The 26,451-nt window shown below is 35.9% G+C and overlaps 1 protein-coding gene across 1 annotated transcript in view; it reads left to right on the forward strand.

The window, feature by feature from the left end:
* Positions 1-26,451, forward strand: part of CFAP47 (cilia and flagella associated protein 47) — a 295,005-nt gene that overhangs the window by 54,067 nt on the left and 214,487 nt on the right. Inside the window, exons 27-33 of the mRNA XM_030477406.1 lie at positions 6,765-6,865; positions 7,994-8,122; positions 10,344-10,569; positions 11,370-11,579; positions 13,957-14,053; positions 14,663-14,800; positions 20,515-20,710. Coding sequence (XP_030333266.1) covers positions 6,765-6,865; positions 7,994-8,122; positions 10,344-10,569; positions 11,370-11,579; positions 13,957-14,053; positions 14,663-14,800; positions 20,515-20,710 — 1,097 coding nt within the window. The remainder of the gene's footprint in view (positions 1-6,764; positions 6,866-7,993; positions 8,123-10,343; positions 10,570-11,369; positions 11,580-13,956; positions 14,054-14,662; positions 14,801-20,514; positions 20,711-26,451) is intronic.

Below are 26,451 nucleotides of genomic sequence, written 5' to 3' on the forward strand. Positions count from 1 at the left end.
TTCTTCTCTGCATATCCTCATTCTTCCCAGCCCCTTCCCCCATGGGAGACCTATGCAATGCATTCAAACTTCAAACCTGATTCAACTAATTATCTAAGCATTTGAGCAGTTTGTTTCAAACTGTGTAACTAATGAATTCAAACTGCTTTGTTAATTTGAGTCCTTTAGGAAGAGAAGTCTTTTAGGAAGGCAAGATTTTGAGGCCTTCTAGATCTTTCATTATAAAACAATGAAATTGTAACCTCTTAAAAGACCTATAAAAGCTACCTGATCTTGGATAGGTTCCTGGTTTGTTTAATAGTCTGTGAAATCTCATAGTATCAGTTGCTCAGGATGTATTAATTTGTCAGGTATTCTTTCTTTATATTTCATTTTCAAAATAATAATATGTATTTTTAAATTATTTGAACTAAGATTTTGAACTTCAACTCATATTCTTTGTTCTGGGATGAAATTAAAATAAGCCAGTTAGTTAAAAAGTTATTTTCATATGTTGGTAAAATATCATGTCCTGTATTTAACTACTTAGAAAAGGAGCCTTAACTTCTAAGTGAAACTAATTGTAGGCATATTTAAAAGCATGAGTACTGACTAGACAAATGATCTGTTTTGGTCTTTTTTTACTTGGGCTGTGCAATGTTTTGCTTTTTGTGTTTAAAACTTCAGTAGGATTGATTCACATAGTTTGTATGAAGTCCATCTAATAATAATGTCTTTTTTTTCTTTAAATCAAAGTGAACATTGGTAGAGGATAGATATTGTTGAATTTGGCTACTTTATAGAAAACATTTGAAAGAAGACAGGCAATTATGTTTTATAGCAAAACCATGCTATTTGTATCTGTAAAAGAAAACTGAAGAGATACATGATTGTCATTTGTGCTGGTAATTGACTGTGTACACAAATTCCATTAAATAGTTCCTAAGAAGGTGCATTAATATTTGTTTAGTGACCGCCTTTAGTGATTTAATGAGAATTTGCAGTTAATTTTTAATGTTATTTTTAATCTCTATTCTTCCTTTTTGCTTCTTTGACTCCAAAACAGAATAAATGACATATCCTTCTATGGGGCTGATAGTAATACAGGAGTAAAACATAACATTAAATCCAAAAGTGTATTGAGCAAGTACTTAATAAATGGGAAGAAATATTCATCTATGACACTTATTTCCTTAATCTTGAAAAAATAAACCAAAAAAAGCCTTTGCAAACATGGCATGTTTATATATTTGTTCTTTAATTGTTATTAAATCTTTTAATTTGCTGATTAGATATATAAATTTAGCAGGAAAGAAAGGTTTCTGCCATCCTGATTTAATTTACGTTTAACTTATTCTTTCTAAAAAATAAGTAGTAAACAACAGGTACATGTTTTGTTATACAATCAGAGGAAATAGTGCTTTGGGCACCAAAGTATCAAAAACCCTCACATGTGGTGGGTAGCTGAATTGCTGTGATCATTGGTGACAGAAGTGTGCTGAGGTCTTTGCCTCCCGTGTTCTACAGTTCTCCATTTTCTTTCCCTCTCCCACTGGGAACCTGGTGAAACTCATGAAATTTTTGATGTTATTTGTGTTGTTTCATGGCTGGAACGTCAGGAGGAGAGGACATAATGCAGCTGAGACACAATCACTAGAAGGTACCCAGTTATGAAGTGAGATCTCTCATCTAATAGAGGGAAAGAGTTTTTTCCCTTTTGCTGTTGGGAAATGTGCCTAAACCATGCAGCTTTTTAATAGCCCTGCTTTCAAATGTCAAATGCATGTATTCTGCTGGCATATCTTAGAGAATAATAGCTGTCAATTTCTTTTAATATCATTTAAATTTGGAGAGAGCAGGGAGATAGAAAACATTTGAGTTCTTGATATTTGCATGCTTGTTTGCTACATTCATCTGACCTAATAATATATTAGCATTTTACTTCAGACGGGAGTGCTTTGAACATCAGGATGGTTCAAACTCATTAATCACTCGTGTTCTTTTCTGTGCTTGTGCCTTTCTACTGTTTTGATGGTCCCTGCCAACTGAAGTGTCTGTTATTCCTGAATAAAAAACTGACATCATTGCTCTTACTAGAAAAAACATGGCTATTTTCCCAGCCATAAGTCTCATATATCATGTGAAACCATGTGCCTGTCACTGTTCATTATTATATTATTTTGATTGCTGTGGAAGCCTGAGTTTCTGCTACAAAGAATAGGGGCTCCTCAGTGCTGGTGAACCTGCCTGGAGGGCAGGTCTTTAGTTAGTTATTTATTTTTAAATTACACCTTCTTTTTCCCTGTGACTAGGTTATTCCTTCTTCTTAAAGACCTGTAAAATGCCTCACACTCACATCGTTTCCTTTTGGCACTAATCAATTCCACAAGCAGTATGTTTTGTTTCCGAAACTAGCAATGCAAGCTTCCGTTAAATATTTTTGTAATTTACCCAAACGAGGTTGTTAAAGAAATTTGTCAGTTAGATCCTAATGGTTTTGGATTCTTTCTCTTTAGGAACTGTTAGTGATATACTGCATCTGTTAATATCGTTGAAGAAAGGTTGTTTAACTGTGCCTGTGTTTCTAGAGCATTTGGGGTACACTGATGGAAGACAAATCACTTTCTATTTAGAAAATGTCTGAAATGCTATAGAGCAAAATAAAAAGGATAAATATGTTTTGATTCAGGTCTTTTCACAAACATTAAAGCAAAAAAACCACAGAAAAAAACGCAAAACAACAAAACCAAAATAATGAGAGTTAATTTAAAAGTAAACAAATTGCTTTTATATAGAGTGTTGGATGGTAAGTTGTTTTGTCATCATAATTGGAGCCTAGTTTTTGATGATCAGCAGGTTTCAAATGTTGGTAAATAATATATTTAATGGCCATTTTCCAGTTTTGTGTTCTTTGGAAATATGCATTAGAGAATAAACACTGGAGTAGCAGTGGCAATAATGGTTCATGTAGATCACAAATATTTTACTTGCTTTATTAAGCATTATAAAACTGAATACACTGAATTATTTAACACATTTAGTAACATCACATTTGCTAGCAATATAGGTACCTTTCATTCTAATAGAGTAACACAGACTTTTATATTATTTAGTTAAGCTCTGCTGCGAATATGGAATAAATACATTGCACAAACCTCTAGATTTGTAACCTCATGTCATGAACGGTTATATATAAATATATATGGTTATAAATAAAGGTCAGTGCCACAAGGTGATCTTAAGCACATGCAGAATACATATTTTTGTAATCTATTTGCCATATTTGTATGGAAAAATGCATGCTTTTCTGTCTGGTGCCATATATCTCAGTGGCTGAAATGTGTATGATAAATATTTAGCTCCTAGCACCTTTGGTTTTTTCTGCCATGATTCCTTATAAATGGAGTGTCATCTTTTGAAGTTCATGTGAGTTTTTTTAACTACTGACTCCTTCTTCTTGAAGTTTCCTTTGAAATTCCACTTTTAGGACAACACCATATTAAAATACTTAATGGTGATGAGTCGGCAGGTTGCCAATAAACAAGTCAATATTTATTATTATAGAATAGCTGAGGTTGGAAAGAGCCTCCTGATATCATCTTGTCCCCTCTTAAAATATCCTCCTCAAATCAGAATCAACACTCTTGTCCAAATGGTTTTTGGATATCTCCAAAGATGGAAACTTCACAACCCTCTCTAGGCAGACTCTTCTAGTGTTCAGCCATTCTCATGGTATTTTAATTTTTTTATATTTTTTTAATAATGACCACATAAAATTTCCTGTATTTTCAATTTGTACCCATTGCCTTTTGTGCTCACTGAGAATAGCTGAGTTTGGCTCCATATTGTTTATTCCCTCACTTCAGATATTTATACATGTAGATAAGATCCTCCTGAGCCTTCTCCAGGCTGAACTCTCACTATCCTGTCTCTCCCCTTAAGGCAGATTCTTCAGTCCCTTCATCGTTGTGGCTCTTTGCTGGCCAAAGTCGGCTCTTCTGAATTCCAGAGTTGTGATAATGGCTTTTTGCCTTATTTCTTCCTTTCAGAATCCTGAATCATAGTCACTGCAGCCATGGTAAACCCATGGTCACAGGATCTAAATCCTTGCTGTCAATATCAGCTGCAGAACCAGTTGTTGACTTGCAGGATCCATCTGCTCATCCTCAAGCTCTTTTTCCTCACCAGCATGACTGAAGACCACCTGTGCCCCATTCCCTTATTTTGCCCCCAGAGCCATGCAGTCATGTCTGATATGTTCCAAGTCAGCTGTTCTCCACCAACTTCACTGGTGCTTATGTGGAAGAGTGGCAGGGCCAAGGGTCAGGAAAACTGCATCAGTCTCTCAACAGCATCCTGCATCAAAGCCCAAGGCAAGCAGCAAACCCCCCTAGATGAGAGGTCAGGCTGGTAAATGAGGTTCTTTGTTGTCTGTAGCAGTTACTCATGACTATCACTTGCAGTTTCCTGATGTTGCTTCACAGCTCATGCTCAGCCAGCACAGGTGCTTCACCATCCAATATTTTCTCATCTTATAAACACTCTGAAGCTTCTAAATTTCTCAGTTAAGAATATATGCATTTGCTATTGGCTGGGCATATTAATTTCTCTTAATGTAATACCACAGCAGCCAAGGAGACCTGCCCTTGTTAGCTGCATGGAGCAGGGAGGATCTTCTCTTGCAGCAGCATTTTGAGGTCTGAGACATTTATTTGTATACAGATGTTCTGTAGCAATGGCTGTTCTTTATATTCTAGATTGTCTGCTTTGACTAGTATCACCCATTGCATTTGGGTAACTAGTTAAGATGTACTGCAGTTGTTCTCAAGCACACTTTTCTGCTTTGTTACCATGCAAATCAGAGCATGAATGAAGATTTAGCAGATTTGGCCCAAATCTCAAGTCAGCATTTAGGATGGAGATAGCTGAGGTGCTTACCCCAAACTAAGAAATCAGAAAGTTGACCGACTCCAGTAATACAGACCTTCAGTTACTTTCATGTAGCTTGAGAGCTATGTCTTTCGTTAACATTCATACAGCTTTCTTCTACCCCTTCCCCAATTCTGTTGTCTGAAGTTAACCTAATGTATGCCTGCAGAGTAGTGAGAATTGTTGTTTATGGCAGTAATGTCATGAGTTGGAAGTTGGCAAACTCTTCTGTGTTATAGTTATTGATCTTGTTTGTCTTCAAATGGCTTGATGAAGGTAGAAAAAAAATATTTATGCTCTGACACCTGGCTTGAGCATGTACAAATGCACATTTCATATAGATATATCTTTCATAACCATCTGTCCTGCTGATGTCCTGTTGCTGAGATTTTTGCTGAATAAAAGCAGAAAGCAGGAAGTTAGCTAAAAAACCTACTATGCTACAAGGTGAAACTGGCTAAGGCCCTTGCTCTGCTCCCAAGCCAAGTTCCAATAGGATTCACATGTCCTAAGAACAACCCAAAACATTGCAGAGCTGGATTATTGATTTAAATAACTGTTAGCTGTGAAATTGGACTCCGAATGTGAATATTTACAAATAAGAAAGATGGCTATGGATTTTGTTGGAGCCTTTCTCTATGTAATAAAGTTCCCCTGAATGCAGTGGCTAAGAATGTTGTATATGGAGAGGAAAGAATGAAAGAGGAAAGAAAGGTTACTTTCTGGTACTTTTAAAACATTTCTGTTTTCCTTGATTATGTTATACTATATCAAAGCAGGAGAAGCTAATTACATCATATAAATTAATCTGTAAAGTCTCTTGATATCTTTTATTATTAATCTAAATTTACATTAAATAGGAAATTATCCTTCAATATGTAATTTAAATAATAGTAAACATTCTTCTGTACAATGTATATTTTCAACATGCATAATTCTTAATATACCAAAGCAAGATGGATATCAGCATGTTTTTTGAACAGTTAAAATACATTTTTTCTTTCTATTTTGACAGCTTAGTCAAAACAGTTCCTGAATATTAATGTTAGTTAATAAGTTAATGTGTAGCAAAAAAACAGCTATGTATGAGCTCTGTCTTATGTAACATAGGACAAAGCTCAGCTGAATTACTTGTCAGTTGCAATGAGTTAAGAACATAAATGCAAATGGCTAACAGGGATCCATTGCTGGCAATAATTTGCTGGTGGATTGCACCCTGAGAGACTGAAGGGAAGTACAAAAAAAAGGTTAAAAGGTGGATTGTTGCACATTAACATGGCTGTGACCATATTAATGTCTTCACACTGGTGAATACTAGTACTGGAGCATGTACATTAATTTCTATTACATTCTAGCAATTGCATCAATATTTCATTGTTTTTAAGTTGAATCTATTAATTTCTAAATATTTATTTTGAGATTTCAGTAGTCTTATAGAATGTTAAATCAAAATAAGAATTGCTTTTCAAGAAAACTTCCCCTATCAAAAGTAATAGGACATATTTAGCAAGTTAGCTGTCTCCTCATACATGTCAGCTGTAATTTTAATTTTTTTCTTTACAGAGTGTCAGAGGTTATTAGGTTATTTATTTAATGAAATCTCTGCTATATCTTGGGCTTTCAGATTAATAATACATTCACAGTCATAGTAAAACTGTGAAGTGGACATGCTTTACCAGTCTTCACAATTTTGGCACATGCACTCCCATCTGTGTACTCTCCTACTGAACCAGAATAGAAGAATTGTCCAGAATTGTCTGGGCACCTTCATTCTGTCTCTTAAATTCTTGTGCTGAAACATCTCAATTACCAAGGGTGAATGGAAACTATCATTTTTTGTATTTTGTTTTGAACAGGTTCAAAATTCAAGTTGCTGCAATAGCAGAGAATTGCCTTCTTACTTTATATCCGTATTTTGCAATTAACCGCCCTGATGAACAAATTATCTTGAGAAGCGGTAAGCAGTTAACACTCTACTTCTTAAACTTACATCATGTCCAGTACTATTAGCAATGTTTTTAGTTGATAATAGGGATGTTATAATTAACATAGTATTTTTCATCATTAACTACAAGGGGATAATGCAATTAAATTTTTAAAGCAGTTTAATAGCTTCTGTTTGCTTGTTGGAAATGAGGAAAACATATATATAAATGATTAGATAATGCTTATTGAAAAATATTGGGCAAACCTAAATCCTGCGGAATGTTTTGTGAAGTTTTTAAAGTATGAGTAGAGAAAACAGCCCAAACAATAAGAGTTTTGAAGCAAGCCACTGCCACTAAATTCCTTGAGTCTATTTTGTGGGTTTTGTATAGATTATTTAATGTGACCAAACCATATCTGTACAACACAGTGGCTTTTAAAGGTCTTCAGGGAGGCTTTGCTTCCACATATCTGGCACAATGCTCTTGTGTTGTTTGCTCCAAACCACAGTAATAATGGTGCCAGTAATCAGAAATTAAAGATAATCATACAGAGTTCTTCCTTCTCTTACTGGTGCATTTACTTCTCTAGAAATTATACTGGGCTCCTCCTCTACTCTTGTTCTGGAGACTGACATCAGAGATAGCTAGCAGAGGGTCCTCTAATCCTATCATAGGCCAACATGAGAATGTCTGAACATATGTTCTGACATAACTGACGGATTGACAAAGCATACATTTGAGTTTGTAAAATATGTGTTGTTGAGTCTGAAAGAGCTTGATAATAGTATGCTGAGACTCATTACAGAGCTGTGATCAAAAATTCCTTGAGAACATTTTGTTCATGACTTAGAATTCTTGAATTAGCACCATTCTGATAGGTGTTTTTCAGCAAGTGTGGAGACCCAGGCTGTAAAATATACAGTTAATAGGCAAAACTATTTTTTTTGTTTGTTTGTTTGTTTTGTTTGTTTGTTTGTTTTGTCTCAGGTCTAATGACCAATATGAGATTTTCATAATGAGTCAAATGAGAACTGTTACTTGTTAAACTGAAGCATAAAGTAGAAAAATATAGATGCAGATTTCCATTTATGAACTGTCAGAGCACAGAGACAATAAAATATGTTTGCTCAAAGGCAGCTTGTAATCTTGTTTTATAGATAGCAAAGACCATAGTAGTGGAGAAGTTGTTCTGCAGCCATTTCTTACTTCACCATCACTTGCCCATAGTATTTCCTCAAGTACCTTTTGTGCAACCACTGACACAAGCTATGAAGATTCTCAATCAGGTATAGTGCAGCTCTTCATTTTAAGCACTTTGAGATGTTGCAACTGTTTTTCAGTTTATTGTTTTAAAAAGGTATTTTTCACATCTGTAAACAATGCTTTTGTATGTATAATCAATGAATACTGGGGAGGCTGTCCTCTCCTGTGATAATGTGGGAACCCCGGCCTAGCATATAGAGGCAGGTAAAGACTCCTTCCTTTTAGCAGACTACATTGATGGGAAAACAGTCAAACCACAAAAAAAAAACAAAACCAAAAGATCCAAGCAATATCAAGGTCCTATTTGGAATAACATGTCCACAGAGAAGCCAGCAGAACACTGAATAAATACTGAACAAACCTAAGGGATTTGTTGCAAAGAAGGGCATTATTTCTGTAGGCATGAACTAACCAAATACATACATCTGTAAATATAGAATCAACTGCTAGGTTAGAAAAGACTGTTAAGATCATCAAGTCCAACCTTTACCCCAGGACTGCCGTGTCACTAAGGGCCTCATCTACATGGTTTTTGTACACTTCCAGGACGGTGACTCCACCACTTCCCTAGGCAGTCTCTTCAAATGCATGACAACCCTTTTGGTGAAGAAATTTTTTCTCATATCCAACCTAAACCGCCCCTGGTGCAGCTTGAGGCTGCTACCTCTTGTCCTATCACTTGTTACTTGGGAGAAGAGACCAACACCCACCTTGTACAACCTCTGTTCAGGTAGTTGTAGAGAGAAATAAGGTCCCCCATGAGCCTTCTCCCGACTAATCAACTCCAGTTCCCTCAGCTGTTCCTCATAAGACTTATTCTCCAGACTCTTCACCAACTTTGTTGTCATTCTCTGGACCCGCCCCAGCAACTCAATATATCTCTTGTAGTGATAGGCCCAGAAATATGCTAAATTCTGCAAAGGTCTAGTTGTACACTCAGGCTAGACTTCCACATTTATAATGCATTTATGAAGTACTGTATAAATCTAACCATTGAGAGTGGTGCCTCAGTTAAGGTGCTGTTCCATATGAACTAACAGTAATAGATCTCCTGTAAGGTTGTCAGGTGACTAGTATCTGAGTCTGTTGACTTCTCTCTTCTTTCAGCTGCTAGTTTTCTAACTTGAAAGTTAGAACAGCGGAAGTTACTGCTGCTGTTTCATCATTGTTAGTATTCCACTCTTGCAGATCTGCTGATGTTTGTATGTCATTCTCTAAGATGTTACCAAGACAAATAGGGGTAGTTAGATTAAATAGTAGCTCTTTACCAACGTGATTAATTTTTAATGGAATGATGTAATAAGAGTTCAAAAGAGCAACTCAGTTTCAGATCTGAAAAGGCAATAACCTCTGGCAAAGGTGGCAGTGACAAGATGGGGCAAGTAATCTTGTGAGCTGGCAGAACTGCACAAACTGAGGTCTGCGTGGTGATCTTATAAAGTCTCTTTCTTCATATTACATAGTTTTTCTTCTTAAATCCTAAAAAGATTTTTTTTTTTTTTAATTTATTATCCAAGGTATTAGTTTTATTTTTCATCATTTATTGAAGCTGCAACAGTGGTGTTAAAACACGCCTTCAAATTTGGAATCATCCAAGTTATTTGTGATATGAAGAAAACTATAGTTTGTATTTTCAGTTATTTTTTATGCAATACTGTTGTTGTTGATGTTGTTAATAACTACTAGTTGTTAAAATACATAATCTAAGTTTTGACCAGGTCAGAATTTAAGAGAAAGAAAGAAGGTTGAATTCAGGGGAGTAAAGTCTGAAGGCTTATAGATTGGGATGTAGGTTTAGCTTAGGTTTAGCTTTGCTTATACAATACCTGATAAACTGTTTGAACATGAGCCAGTTATTGAGCTATGCTATGTGACTGGGGGCGGGTGAACTAGTATGGACTAGCTGGAAAAGCTATACCTACTGGAACTGTATGTAAGACTGTTTCTTTAAGATTGCTGTGGTTTTGTAAGCCATACCTGAATCTATTTTTGTTGTTTGGGTAATATTTTTTTCTTTAAGTGAAATTAGATTCCAAGAATATAATTTGTTCTACTCCCAAGACATGGACATGTTACTTAAATTGTTTACTCTTGAAATAAGTTGATCACTAGTTGTCTGACAATTTTTTACTTTCTGAAAGCAATTATGGTTTTTAAAATAATAATTGTTCTTGTACCAGACAAAATCAGGGAAATAAGGAATCTTTCTGGATATTTTCTTTTTGATTTTTGTGTATCATTCAGAGTCTGATACTTCTGAAAGTGAGAGTGATGAAACGATGAGTGAAGAGAGTAGTGAAACTGACAGTCAAAGCGGAGAAAGAGAAAATAAATTTTCATTTTTTCCCCATGAAGATCAACAGGAGTACATCTTCTTTCAGAAAACCCTAACTGCTGTGAAGAATTGGTTCACTCTCTTTGGCTGGTCTAAGGGACAAAATCCTATTTCAATACCATATTCACTGAGACGGTAATTCATATCTGCTTAGAGCTAACTTGTGTCTGCCTGATAAAATGTTAACATATATACTAAAGTGTTTTGCATATGATCTGAGGAATATGAATGCACTCTAATGCAGAGTAGTATATTAAAATTGTAGCATCTATGTGCTGTTTATGTGAAAATGTTATTCAGGTATTACTTTTCATTTTCTAAAATATATTTTCAACTGTGATGCTCTGGTATATCATAATGCAGAGCATGTTAAATATGCAGTTCAAACTATGTTACCCTCTTAATTGAAATTGATTCTTCTCCCAGAATGAACACAGTTCTAGCAATTTTCCCATCTTTGGTGGCATAAATAAGTGTTTTAGCAATACGTCTTCTCCCCTTTCCCCCTCCACCTCTACTTTAAAGATCAAGAAACAGATGGGAAAGCAAATTTCATAATCAACATTCTTGCAAACACCCTGGAAATATATCAGTCTTAGTGGCATCACTTCGTTGATCTTATCCACCTTGCTACTAAATAACTAAGAAGCCAATCTTCTGGGACACAAATACATAGACATTTATAAACATGATAAAAATCAAAGTTATGTTTGGTAGAAAGCAGTGACAAACACATTTATTTATGAAATATTTGACATATATTTATTAAATATTCCATGCAGTGCAAAATTCTTACATTATTATAAAAGTTCTGCAAAAAGAAAAAAGCGTTCTTCTTTTCAGCCTTCTTGGTACTGTTTTTACTTCATGGTTTATTAAATTTACCATCATGATGTATATAGTATTAGCTTGGTTTGTGCATTTTTCTCTTGCAGCGATGTATGTAAAGTCCAGACAACATCTTCACAAGACAAGGTTTTTAAACAAAACCGTGAGAAAGATACTAAGACTCTTTATGACATGTTATTCCATTTGAGTGGACAATTTTTACCAGACATTACATCGAGCCAAGCATTGGTCCTTGATCCAATTGAACGAATGTTACAGCTCCACTGCCAGCACTCTACATTGCTTGCTTTCCTTAAGTAAGTAGATGTATGATAAAATAAGCATGCATATTTCCACTTTTTTGTTAGCATACTTCAGACTTAATTCCAACTGAACAATATATCACAGGTTTAGGGTTTCCTTTATACTTTATCTTTTGTGATCTAAGATTTATGTCATATAAATTTTTTAACCAAAGTTCTTATTTACCAAATTTACCAAAAATTTAACCAAATTTCTTTCCAAGGCTATCTTCTGCAGTTTACACTAATTGAGGTGTCCTTTTGAAAGAAGATTACTCTTAACCTCAGTCCTTAGACAGACACAGTAGATATATCAGGTTTGTCATTAATGATCTTACCATTCCACTCATGCTCTTTGCCCTGTAATTACTGACTTTAACAAAAATTTGTAGACCTATTTTGTCATCTATTAGTCTTTCAAATTAATAGTATGTCAAGAAATGGAAGTGCTACTCCTGCTGCTCAACAGATGTAGCTATTAGCTACCTTCATTGATAATCTTACCTTGTTGCACAACATGGAGCAACTGTCAGAGATGGTGCAAATCAAAAAAGGTTAATAAATTCTTCTTCATCCTTCTTTGCTGTTTTTGTTGTGAAACAGAGAAGAGGTAAGAGGAGCCCAAGAAAGCTTGTTAATATTCCAGGATTACCTCGTCGAAGCTCAGGAGCGATGCATCCCAACAAAAAGGAAGTCACGCAAGAAATCCAGGAGGCTGCGTGGATGAAGGCAAACCATTCTGTGATTCTATGTCATTACATTAGACCTTCTCTGAAGTTAATTTTCATAGAATCACAGAATGGTTTGGGTTAGAAGGGACCTTAAAATCTTTTAGTTTCACCCCCTTGTAATGGGCAGGGACACCTACTAGACCAGGTTGGTCAGAGCCTCACCCAGCCTGACCTTGAACACTGCCAGGGATGCAGCAGCCATAACTTCTCTGGGCAATCTGTGCCAGTGCCTCACCATCCTCAGAGTAAAGAATGTCTTCCTAATGTCTAATCTAAATATCCCCATGTTGTATTGTGTTAAATATTTACTTGAATAAGGAGGAGTTTTTTAAGATGGTGTTCCACAATAGCAAAATGCAGCCAATTATGAGAACATTCGGTTATATAGAACCCATCTTTTCTGATGATGAAGTTTGTAGATTATTCTATTGTAGATACTATTCCCCATGTATCTACCAAGTAAAAACACTGAAAGAAAGATAGGATACCTGAAAAGATGAACATTGTATAGCTTCCTCTTATGATTTTGGAAGAACTGAAGTTTTAAAGGGATTTCATGGGACAGAGTGTATGCCTTAATGGAAAATGGGAATTTCAGATGTGATGAGTTTTAGAACCAGGCTATTGATATTATTTTGGGTCCTTGATTAAAATATTTGTGTCTTAAAAAAACCTGCTGGGTAACTGTATGAAACATGAAATTTCAATAATCTGAGAAGATAATGTCACTGTGTAAAATATAGAGTAAAAAAATGTGCTGTTACCAGCAAAATATAATTCTGTGGGAAGAGAAATAAGTTGTCATGATCCTAGTTTCTAAATGTGATATAAGATTTTTGATGTACAAAGTAAATCAAATTTGAACTGTATGGTACCAGAAAAGTATGATCACTTCACTTGAGTGAGAGACTGGTTACATAACAAGAAAAGCTCATCTGATTATTATTCACGTTAGCCATGTTACAATCACAGAGAACAATGTAAATCTAGGTACATTAGGATAATCTTTCTGACCTGAAAGTCAGGAAACTTTTCTGCTCCCCTGAGAAAAATAAACTTAGGAGTTCTTCATTATTTTCCCCCTTTTCCAGCAACATTTGTTTAAACTGTATTGTTTGAAATAAAGAATAGACTTTCTTCATGTGGAAGTTAGCTTTTTTTGGTATTCAGTCTAATGAAGTTGCCTTTCATCACTTTTCCTATTGAATTTATTAATTGCTTGAGAACAGATGGCAAGTCAGTTTAACAATTGACAGTGTTTGAAATACCTTCACTTACATCCATGAGACTTCCGACATCAGACCTGTAGACAGATGAAACATCATCAAATGTTAGGTAACACTGGTCCTTTGACTTTCACATGGAAATGGGTATTACCTGTTTTGATGCTTTGTGCTGTAATAAATCATTTATGGAGGACCAATTCTAGTGAAGAAGCCAGTCTGTCCAGAGTTGTGTGTGCTTTTAGCATTTAGTTGTAGGCACATGAATTTCATAAATAGAAGCTATCTAAAGCAATTAATAGCACTGGATCATTAGTCCAGAGTGCACTTAAATAGAACTCAGAAGAGCTTGTACATAGGCTGAGCAAGTTAAAAAACTCAGCTCTTAAAAAGAATTATTTTGCCGACCTATTAACTTTTCCTGCTTTACTATTTCAGACGCCAAGGAGCATATCTTCCTCATGTTATGCCAGAATTTCTGCTTGAACCTGATGATTATAAGAAATGGATTAAAGTACAGCAAACTGTACTGAAGGTAGGTTTGGGGGTGTTTGGGTTTTTTTCGGGTTTTTTCTGGTGTTAGTTTTGTTCCATTTTTTGTTCTTTATTTTTTAACAAAGACGATGTGCTAAGTGTCAATCTTTCGAAGATTAATGGGATTCCCCTGAGGACCATGAGTATTCCTGCTGTGGTGACTGTTTTGGGTTGCATACATCTAAGCATGTGCATGAAATTGAACTGAAATTTAAACTGGCACCAACATTTACACTCTCCTCCCCTGTTTTTTATCTTCTATTTCTTCTGATGCTGCTGATACCTGTACTTTATTTCCAACAGATATGTTTTCTCAAAGTAAAATTAATTTTACTGTTTTCTACTGATTTTACCATTTTTTAAACTATATCTTTTGAGTTGCCTCTCTGCCCTGATTGCTGCTTTCAACTCCTGTCAATTCTGTATTGTGCTGCTCATACCTGGGACAGCTGCAAACTGTAAATGGTTCTAACACTGCTGATCACTATTGCACTATAGTAGACATTATTAGGCATTTACGCCATTGATTCATTATTGTCTTCTTGTAAATTTCCTATCCAAACTGCTGGAATGAATATAAAAAGAATAAACCCCATTCCTTTATCTGAAGGGTCATACGTCTGAGTTGAAAATAGATGAGAAAACCTCAGAGATCTACAGTAACAAGCATCTATTAATTCTGAAGGACAGTGTATTTGAGACAATGAGCAAACGAGCTTGGACGGATGTGCTGCTGCAAATATACAAGGTAAATTGTAGATACATTTACCAATTAAATTCTGAAGAACTGATGGCAAAAACTTTGTTTTAAAAAAGATCTGTGGTATATTCGAGTCTTGGTTTTTTCTTTCTTTCTTTCTCACAGAGAAAAAAAAATTGAGAACATTTTAATTTTCTTAATTCTTAAATGTTAGCAGTGTTATGTTTTCATTAAGAAATTCTATGTTAGAACAGTGTGCATTTTTTAGAATTAAATGTTTTAGAAAACTTATTATAGAAAAAGAATACTCTACCATGGTTTTTTGTTGATGTCCTGGGTTCAGCTATAGCAGTCATTTTTCTCCTTCTTAGTAGCTAGTGCAGTGCTGTGTTTTTTAACTTTCAGCCTGGGAACAACGCTGATAACACTGATGTTTTTAGTTGTTGCTAAGTAATGTTTATTCCAACCAAGGACTTTCTCAGTCTCATGCTTTGCCAGGGAGGAGGGGAAGCCAGGAGGAAGCAGAGACAGGACACCTGACCCAAACTAGCCAAAGGGGTATTCCATACCACAGCACGTCATGCCCAGTACATAAACCGGGGAGAGTTACCCGGAAGGCCCAGATCACTGCTCGGGTCGGGCTGGGTGTCGGTCGGCGGGTGGTGAGCAATTGTATCCTCTCCCCTTGTTATTTCACTAATCATTATTATCATTGGTGGTAGCAGTAGTGGTTTTGTATTATACCTTAGTTGCGGGACTGCTCTTATCTCAACCCGTGGGAGTTACATTCTTCCGACTCTCCTCCCCATCCCTCCGGGAGCGGGGGAAGGAAGGGGGGGAGTGAGCGAGTGGCTGTGTGGTTCTGAGTTACTGGCTGGGCTCAAACCACGACAGTTGACATGGTTAGAAACACTTTTCACTGGAAATACTTAGTTGACTAGACATATAAAGGACTAGACATATAAAGGACTAGACATATAAAATTTCAGAAGGCCAGTATGGACTTCTGAAATTTTATTTGATTTTATTTTTACTTATGTTAGATAAAAATTTTGGATGGCTAAATCACATTTTCCAAAGTAAATCTGAGCACTTCATTGCTCATTTAAATCTGTGGTTTTTTTTAATTTTCTAAAAAGTTGATATCGTTAAATATTGGCTTTCAGGTGGCCTGGTTCAGCTTTTCTGGTGCCTCAACTTTGCTCTAAAAATTTTAACTCTTTTTAATCCTTTTTACCTTTCTTTTTCCCATATGTGTATATGAAGCACAATCTTTTAAAATAAACTTTTCAGCCTTTACAATGTCTGAGAGCAAAGCATCATCGTGAATTTACACTAATGTAGGTGCAGGCTGCATGTCTTAGGAATAACATTACTCAGATAGTGAGGAAAACCAGGTTTTCCTGGCTGCATTTTTTCTGCCCCTTTCCTTTTGTTAGAACTACCGGAGTAGGGCGATGCTTCCGAACTCTTTCGTCTCTCTGACTGTTGGCATACACACAAGAATGGGGCAGAACACATGATTGCTGCGGATATGAAAGACTTCAGGTTTAGATCAGCTTAAACCTATTGTGGAGATGTGCTGCTCTTCAATCCAGTTCTGTTTCATGCATAAGCAGCATGTTTCAGCTTCTCATTCATTGTTCCTTCATATTTCTGTCCTATAATAGTACATTTTTGAGCTTCATCTTCTCTGTCCCTCCTGCTAAAGTTTTAGGAATTAAACATCTCTGCTTTACTTTTTTGTTGTAGCTTTATGCAGTTTGGCTAACATGGTATTCAATTCAATATCATACAGCATAAGCAGAAATCTTAAGATAACATGAGAACATGGAACTAGTCACTGAATATTCAAAGCCCTGTTCACTCTTTGATACCTTTTTGTTCAAACCCATTTTTGATAAGGGTGACCATGACTGCTGCTGAATAAGGTTTATTTATTTTATTAAATTTGTAAAGAAAGCATAGGAACAATAAAGAAAAACAGGATATGAACTGTCAAGACAGCAAGATTGGTTTACACAAAAAATATTTATTTGGGTTAGTGTTGAAATATTCTGAAGTTAAAAGAATGTTTCATATCTTAAAACCAGTTTCATTAAAATGAAAGTAGAGACAAGCCTATTTGTGATTACAGTAGTCTGATTTCAAGCAATATAAGATGAAACACAGCATGCTGCAAATTTCAGAAAAAGTTAAAGGAATTTATCTATTCACCAAGGAAGTTTTGTTATCCAATTTTATTTTAGAAATAAAATACTGTTATTAGAAATACTTAATATTATTCTTTATCAACTAAAATACCATCTCATATTGCTTTCATACCCGTACTTGCTGCATTATGGCCACTTATTTGTTATGAAAACTTCTATTGCTGCAGAAGTTCCAGAGGACAAAAAGTACACCCAAATCCATCTCAGAAGAATGGAAAATTAATTTTATTCTGAAGAAAAGGTAGAATCTGTGGGGAATAAAATGGGAAATTCGTCAGACATGAAGATATACTTTTAGTTCTCTTTTCAAACAAGGACTAAAATATTGATATCATTTTGCAAATCTGGAAAGTCTAGGCTAATGGAAAGAGAGGGACACTAATAGCAGAAGTGGTAATTTAGCCGCTGGGTCAGGCCAGATTTTCAATAGGACACTCTATCTTTAAATTTAGTGGGCATGTGGTAATAAGGATGCTTTTATAGTTATAATTAATAACATTTCTCAATCTTATAGCTGATTAATTTATTTATTTAGTTTATTTTAATAAATACAATGAGCTCCAAAAAGTCATTGTTCTGGTGAACAATGTTCTGGTCCCTCGACAGGATCTCAGTAGGAATGTAAACATGCAGGCATCTTAGTATCATAGAATAGTTAGGGTTGGAAAGGACCTTAAGATCATCTAGTTCCAAACCCCTTGCCATAAGCAGGGACACCTCACACTAGACCATGTTTTTGCCAAAGGCTCTGTCCAACCTGACCTTGAACACTGCTAGGGGTGGAGCATTTACCACTTCCTTGGGCAACCTATTCCAGTGCCTCACCACCCTCAAAGTAAAGAACTTCTTCCTTATATCTAACCTGAACTTCCCCTTTTTAAGTTTGAACCCATTCCCTCTTGTTCTATCACTACAGTCCCTGATGAATTGGATTAGGATGGATTGGATTTTTCTTGTTAAGAGACAGTAAAAGAATGTTTTATGGGTAAATAAGGCTTCATGTTTTCTTCTAAATGCAGTTGCTATTACTGATTTGATCCTTTTCACAGGACATCAGGTTATACTGTTATAGGAGTGTTGCAATAAATTAACTGCAAAGACACTGCCTTTCGAGAAAAGCATGAAATAGTATATATTTGCTTGCTTTTTTTTGCTGTTGTTTTCTTCAGATTTGTATCTGAGGATGCTGATATTGTGATTTATTTTTCATATAAGATAGTCCTATGCAAATCAATAAAGTGCCATGGAGAGAAATCCAAATATTTAAATTAAATTAGCCCAGCCATCTCTGCATGGAACTAGGTTTTGCTGAACTGAAATGCTTCAGGGTTTAAAAAGGAATTTCAAAGTGACTAATTTAAAAAAAAAAGTAATTAAATATGGATGTTGTTATAGTTTGGATCTCATCTACATTAATAGTTAGCTAGGTTTTGTATAGTAGTATATCATAAAAGTTTTTCCTTCGAAAAACTTCAGAAAAAAAAAAAAGAAGAAATGCAAATGTAAATGTGGAAGCTGTGAAGCCACATGGCTGTAGCTGCATCATACTATATGTAAAAGTATATAGTAAGAGTACCTCTGCAGCATATGGAGGGATTAAAGTTTTAAGACTTTGCCTCAAGAAACTGAGGCTTTCTCTAATAAACCTGTTGAAATCTGGTATTAGAAACGAATATGAAGAGAAATAATTATAAAAGGGGTGAGAGCTGTTTTCATTCTGATTAGATGACATTTTCTTTATGTGTCAGAGAATGTCGTCACTGGGACTGCTTAAGGGACTGAGAAACTGGGGCCAATCCACATTTCAAAATAACATTTTAGTGGATTTTCATTAATTGTCAATCGATATTGTCAATGATTAGTTGTCAGGTTTTTTTTTTTTTTCTTCCACCAAACAATTAGTCCTTAAACTCATCCTAAATTATCTGTGAATATAATTACACTTTTGCAGTGTAATTAGCATTTATGACCATGGTCCTTGGTAGTCTTAGTCACTGGTCAAGGTGGTCAGGCCTGAGACCTCTTTGCTGAGGGAGGATGGAACCAAAGCTGTTGACTTCATCATCATCCTCAAAATAAGTTCTGTGTTCTTCCTTCAAATACCTTTTTCCATGCAGCCACTTCAGCTGGGGGGTGGGGGAGGGAAGTGGGGAAAAGAAAATATTGTGTAGAATTTTTACTTTTAACTTCTTTATATTTCTTCTATATTTTATATACTTTTTTTTTTAATTTTAATGTATGTTCATGCAAGACTTAATCAAGGACTCTGAGTATAAAGAATTTTACTGTAGACATTATAATGCTTATTTTTTCAGGAGAAACAGTAGGTGTAGTTTGGACCTAAATAAGCAACTGGCACATGAAAGATTCAAGACTGACTGTAGATCGTGCTGGAGACCAGTATAGTAGTTCAGTGATCAGTGCTTTGGATAGAATATACACAGTAATTCTTGAAATCAACATGAGTCTAGTAATTTCATTCAGTTCATCAAAACTTGGAAAAATGTTGAAAACTACAAAATATTTAGAATCACAGAGTCATAGAATATCTTGAGTTGGAAGGGACCCATAGTCCAACTAGCTGCTCCTACATAAAACTAAACCATATGACTAAGTGCGGGGCTGCTCTCCAGCCTCTCATCCCCCATTTTAAATGTGTATGTAGGATTACCCCATCCCAGGTGCAGAATATGGCACTTGTCCTTGTTAAATTTCATACAGTTTGTGATTGTCCAGCTCTCTAGTCTATCCAGATCTCTCTGTAAGGCCTTTCTACCTTTGAGGGAGTCCAGAGCTACTCCTAATATGGTATCACCAAGAAATTTAACATACATTTGATCGCTATGTCCAGATCATTCATACAAACACTAAAGAGCACTGGCCCTAAAATTAAGCTCTGGATGACCTCACTGCTGATTGGCTGCCAGTCGGATGTAACCCCATTTGCTAGAACTCTTTGAGCCTGACCTGTTGGCCATCGTTTAGCCATCGTATTGTGGACTTATCTAGGTGTATGCTGGACATTTTGTCGGGAAGGATTCTGTGAGAGACAGCATCATAAGCTTTGCTAAAGTCCAAGAAACCTACATCTACTGGCTTCCCTTGGTCAACTAGATGGGTGACCTTCTCATACAAGAAAATTAAGTTGGTTAAGCACTACTTTGCATTTGTGAACCTCTGCTGGTTATGACCAATGACTGCATTGTCTCTGAAATGATTGTCAGCAACTCCCAGAATACTATTCTGCATAATTTTACCAGGCACTGAAGTGAGACTGAGAGGCCTGTAATTGCCTGTGTCTTCCTTCTTCCCCTTCTTGAAAACTGGGACAACATTTGCCAGCTTCTAGTTTACTGGGACCTTAACAGACTCCCAAGACCTCAGCAAATCTCTTCTCTTTTGTGTTATATATTTATGCTAATGTATAATCTCTTAAACCTTTTCTAAATTAGAAAACCTTTTGAGTTTCAAGTGGGGGGTTTTGTCATTTAACTTTAAATTGTTCTTTTTATAGTTCATGCTTAAAAAACCCACTTTTTTTAATTTCAGGTGTTTGTTCTCCCACATGTTTTTTCACGTAGTATTACTGATCAGTTCAGCTTGGAAAATGTGCAGAACATGCCAAGAATAAAATCAGAACCATTATCCAGTAATATATATTCTCCATATGAACGAACCATCCTCACATGGTTAAATAAACATTATGAGAAGAATCGAAAAACTGTGTGGAAAGACTGTCAAAAAGGTGAAATAATTCTTTCATTATACTCTTCCTTCTAATACTCCTTTTGTAGACTTTTAGCATTGTTATTCATAGAGATATCATGAGAAATTGCCACTGAAAGTATTTTTTTGGGATAAGTTATTGCCTACCCATACATATTTCCTTTCCTTGTGTTTCTGTATTCCAAGATAAGTGTCTTTTTTACTAGCACTGTTTATGAAATATCTTCTGTGTTCTATGTGTCCTTAGAGTTTCATACTAGGCATAAATAGTAAAGCACGGTGAACCTTCTTACTTTCTTCTTTCCATTAACGATCTCAGGAAGGAAGTACTAAGAGTAGTCACTTTCTCTTCATTTTCCTGTTTATAGTCACATGCAGTTGTTAGTATTTGTGCTTATAGCGGTGTGTTTGAGAGCTAGGTGTTCAGAATTTTTAGAATAATTTTTGTATTGCCTTTATTCTAATGCCATTTAGGAAAGTAATGGAGAGCAAGGTACATTGGTACAAGATTATAAATCTTGTCCTACTTGCAAGGTCAGTTTGACATCTCATGATTGTTTAAGTTAGGCAAAATGACCCGTTCTGTTAAGACTGGCCTAGGCAGTTCTGGTGTTCAAATCTGATAGAAGTGTTCAACCACTAGTAATTATTACTTCCATTTCTTTGTATGATTTCTCTCTTTTGCTTCTTGACTCTAACTTCATTGTCTCTTTTAGCATTAATTTTGGATGGATAGTTGACACTAAGAAAAGGCAGTCTGATGATGGTCAGGCAAGAACTCCAGAATGGTTCATAAACCACACATGGAAAAGATTGTCTGACATCATTTTTGCCTTGAGTGATTTCTGACCTGTCTGAATTATGGATAATCTATTTGCATATAATCTTCCATAAGTCTCATTTGGGCATATTCTCTGCTGTGCAAATGCTTTGAATATCTCCTTGCTTTTCTCATTTTAGGGTATAGAAGCAATTTATATTAGATATTCTTAAATGTTTTGAATAATTCTGCTGGTAAGATTGAAAGGTCAGCTTATACCCTCTTCATCCAATAGAAATAGATTTCTAGTTGTCAAGTCGTAGTTTGGGTCTACTTTTACGATTAACTCAGGCAGCTTCCTCAGCTAAAGTTACATGCCCTACAGTAAGTAGGTGTGTTTGCAATGTATTGTTTTCTTGTTATCTGTGTCTGCCTTGGCAGAGCTGTCTTGCAGTAAATTACAAGTACTCTGCTCTGCTTGATATTAACCAGGTCCCGTGTGTATAGATGACAATTTGCAGAGAGAGTGGCTAGCTACCTAGCCAGTGTTGTAGCTCACCATAAATGCCACGTGGATGCATTCCTCAGCTCTACTGTCCATTCTCTTTATTGTAGGCTATAGTAACACCTAGATGTTCAGGCACAGCAAGCCTTGTTCTGGCCTGTGGGAACTCAGCAGATCTAGTGGACACTTCTGTGCAAAACCCCCCAGATATCTTGGTCCAAGTGAAATATCTACTGATGATGCTTTTTAAGGAGCCAGTTATTGAAAGCGTAGTTTTAGTTGCCAAAGAGTATGTTACAGTATTAAAATATTAAAAGAAAGGGTTTTTTTAAAATGAGGTTTCATGTGGTTATCAGCAATTGTAAAGTATTTTTTTTCCAATTTATTTTTAAATGGTCCCCAAAATTGGAACCCAAAAAGAACAAGTTAATTACAATATTGGGGTTCTCAGTAATAATAATAACTTCTATGAAGTCATACTAATAGGACAGATAACTCAGGAGGTTAATGTATTCATTTGTGCAGACCTGGTTGCAGATTAGACTCTGAGTCACAGGTAAATATGAATTACTGCCAGGGAATGTTTATCTGCATTACAGCTCTCCCTTACAATTTCAGTTAATTATATTTTTCTGCTTTCAGAGAAATGCAAGATTGGAATGAGAAAGCCGAGACTATATATGCTTTCTGGATGTGGGAAATTACAGATTCTGCCTTGCTATATTGACTTGTATATAGCATTTTTAGTTCATGTGTACTGTATTCTGTTTGCTAGAGGGCACACAGAAATACCTGGGTGTGTGCACATAAGCAAGCCCTCTTCTTTTGCTTCTATTTCCTTTTCTCTAAAAAAACTACATCATTGAGCATTGATAAAGATACAATAATTTAAACAAAATGGGAAAATTCTGACAAATTATGAAATTCATAGTCTTGATCTTATACCTCTGCGTTATGAAAGTTCTTAACTGAATGATCTTATACTGTTCTGTTTCATAATGACCTGCCTCAGTATCTCTTTGAATCCTCTGTTTTATCATTCACTTTCCTTACTTTTTTGCCTTTACTGCCTTAGAATGAGGCTACTGTGCTGTTCTTTCTACTAAATGGGACAGAGAATCTGGTGACAAAGGACACAGAATAGGCTGAGGTTCTTAATGACTTCTTCACCTTGGTCTTTATAGATAAGACTAGCACTGAGCAATCCTAGACCCTCAAGATGAATGGGAAAGTCTGGAGCAAAGAATACTTAGCCTAGGTGGAGGAGGATCAGGTTAGGGAGCACTTAAACAAATCAGACAAATACAAGTCCATGGGACTCGATGGGATACACCAACAAATGCGAGGGAGCTAGCCAATGTTATTGCAAGGTCACGCTCAGTAATCCTGGAAAGGTCAGGACGATTGGGGGAATTTTGGAAATTAAAAGAAGCTAGAGAAAGATAAAACAAAAATCCCCAACAAACAACAGTGATGCACAATGCAACTGCTCACCACCTGATTCCAGCCTGTGCCAGAGCAGCAAATGGCCCCTTCTGACCAGTTTCTATACTGAGCATGATGTTCTGTGGCATGGAAATATCCCTTTGGCTAGTTCAGGTCAGCTGTCCTGGCTGTGCTCCCCCCAGCTTCTTGTGCCCCTCCTCACTGGCAGAGCATGGGAAACTGAAAAGTCATTGACTTAGAGTAAGCACTACATAGCAACAACTAAAACATCTGTGTGTTATCAGCCTATTCTCAGACTTCAGCCAAAACACATCACTGTACCAGCTACTAGGAAGAAAATTAACTCTATCGCAGCTGAAAGCAGGACAAGCTGCTTCCAGCTCAACCTAATCTGTTAGGTGATCCATTCCTACTAAATAAATGAAGATCTATCCAGGCCACATTTCTCAGTCTTTCCTGTGATACCTAAGGTACTTAATGTGAAATGTGACAGTGAGCCAAGCCGGAGTTTCTGCAGTGCAGAGAGGCTTTAAATATACATCTTTATTACTTCCTTCTGAAGTTGAAGGTAACTATGTCATTCATCAGAACTCTTGCAAGAATTAAGATCTCAATAGCATAGAGAGAACATTAGCAAGGAGTTTACTACCTCCACATCTTCTGTCCTTACTGCTACTACATAGTAAAGGTTTCAAAAGCCACTTGACATATGTTTTGGGAGGGTAGCCTTATAATATGTCTTAATGACCATAAAATGGAAAGCAATGTTGAAACTTGAGACCAAATGCTGTAAAACTGGAAAATGAATCTTTGCCTATTTTGCTAAGACCTTAATTACACATGAAATATGAGATTGAGTGCCCAATTAAGGTGTTATATGGGCAAGAGTAATGATAAGAGGGGAAGCATGAATTATTTGAGTGTAATAAATTTTCAGTTTACCTTCTACCATGTCTTCATATTTCTTTTCAACATTTCTCTCTGAAAAACTAACTACTGATAGCATGAAAAAGAAAAAAAGAAAAGAGGAGTCAGGAAAAAACTTTAAAAGTTGCTAGAGTTTTGGAATGCCATAATTCAAAACCTGTAAAAGAAGAAGAAGGATAGTCGCTGCAGTCCTATATTAAAAAGATTCAAAGTGTTCATATTTGAAAAACTGTTAAAAACATCTTTCAAAAGTAAAAAGATGTTTTTATTTTGCTCTCCAGCCTCTCATCCCCCATTTTAAATGTGTATGTAGGATTACCCCATCCCAGGTGCAGAATATGGCACTTGTCCTTGTTAAATTTCATACAGTTTGTGATTGTCCAGCTCTCTAGTCTATCCAGATCTCTCTGTAAGGCCTTTCTACCTTTGAGGGAGTCCAGAGCTACTCCTAATATGGTATCACCAAGAAATTTAACATACATTTAACATACAAAAAAAAAGCCCAAAATCTTAGGGCTGCTTATATTTGCATATATATTTGCGTGTATACATATTGTCATGGTTTAAGCCCAGCCGGTAACTCAGAACCACGCAGCCACTCGTTCACTCTCCACCCTGTCTTTCCCCCCACTCACAGAAAGATGGGGAGGAGAATTGAAAGAATGTAAATCCCACGGGTTGAGATAAGAACAGTCCAGTAACTAAGGTACAATACAAAACTACTACTGCTACCACCAATAATAATAATAAGGGAAATAACAAGTGGAGAGAATATAAAACTAAAAAGGGAAGGAAACAAAAAAACCCAATAAACACAAGTGATGCACAATACAATTGCTCACTACCTGCTGACCAATACCCAACCTGACCTGAGCGGTGATCTAGGACTTCCAGGTGACTACCCCAGTTTATAAGCTGGGCATGACATGCTGTGACATGGAATACCCCTTTGGCTAGTTTGGGTCAGGTGTCCTGTCTCTGCTTCCTCCTGGCTTCCCGTGCCCGTCCTCACTGGCAGAGTATGAGAGACTGAAAAGTCCTTGATGGGAGTAAGCACTACCTAGCAACAACTAAAACGTGTGTTATCAGTGTTGTTCTCAGACTAAAGCCAAAAACACAGCACTGCACCAGTTACTAAGAAGGAGAAAAATAACTGTTACAGCTAAACCTAGGACACCCATATATATATGTGTATGTGTGTAGACAGATATGCTTATAAATAAAAATGTATATGTGTATATACATATATGCTGGCTCTCAAAAAACTAAAGGACTTAAGAATAATCAGGTGAATATTTAGGAAGAAATTTTGTTTCCTTACTTGCAATACATTTTGAGATTTCTAGACAGCTATTCTAATTTCAGCTAAACAAGGCACTTTGCACTGTTTGTATGTTAATTAGAATAAATACACTTTCTGATTATTTGCGTAATTACTGCTACTTCTGCAGTGCATATCAAATATATAGATTGAGTATGGTATAGCGGTGGATTTAGTAATACAACTTCAGATATTTTGTGAGGAGAAAATGTATTTCAGACTATACAGATTGAAAAAGGTTCTGTTAATTCATTGTAAGGATCAAACTGAATTTCATTGAGAACAGTATTTAACTTTTTTTTTTTTTGACTAAATAAGATAATGTAAGATTACAGTAGTCATTCTGAAGCCAGTATAGAAGCCAGGTATGCGGTAATGAATTGTTGTGATTTATTGTATTTTAAATCAAAGTGATCTGTAAGTGAAACGCCATGATAAAAACAAAGTGTCAAAGATGAGATGTTAGCCAAGAAGCTTTTCAGTGATTTTAAAACTAGTTCTCTTTACAAATACAAACTTTCTCTTGAAAAACAACAAAATGGAGACTGATATAAGGTAACACCATTCTAATGTGATGCATAAAACCTAAGGAATTTGTCAATTTAAGGTATTATTTGGGATAAGATTCGGCGTAAATAAAAAAGAATTACATAAATAGCTAAAGGCAGTTGGAAAATTTTATGAGGAGCAGAAAGATAAATGTTCATGCCTCAGGGTAAAAGCCTTCTTCAACAGATGGGAACAAATGAGACATGTTCCCAGTGTATCCATTTTTCTGTCATTGCCCCATGTGGTGCTTCT

Source organism: Strigops habroptila, chromosome 2 (assembly GCF_004027225.2).
Source record: "Strigops habroptila isolate Jane chromosome 2, bStrHab1.2.pri, whole genome shotgun sequence".
Classification (NCBI taxonomy): Eukaryota; Metazoa; Chordata; class Aves; order Psittaciformes; family Psittacidae; genus Strigops; species Strigops habroptila.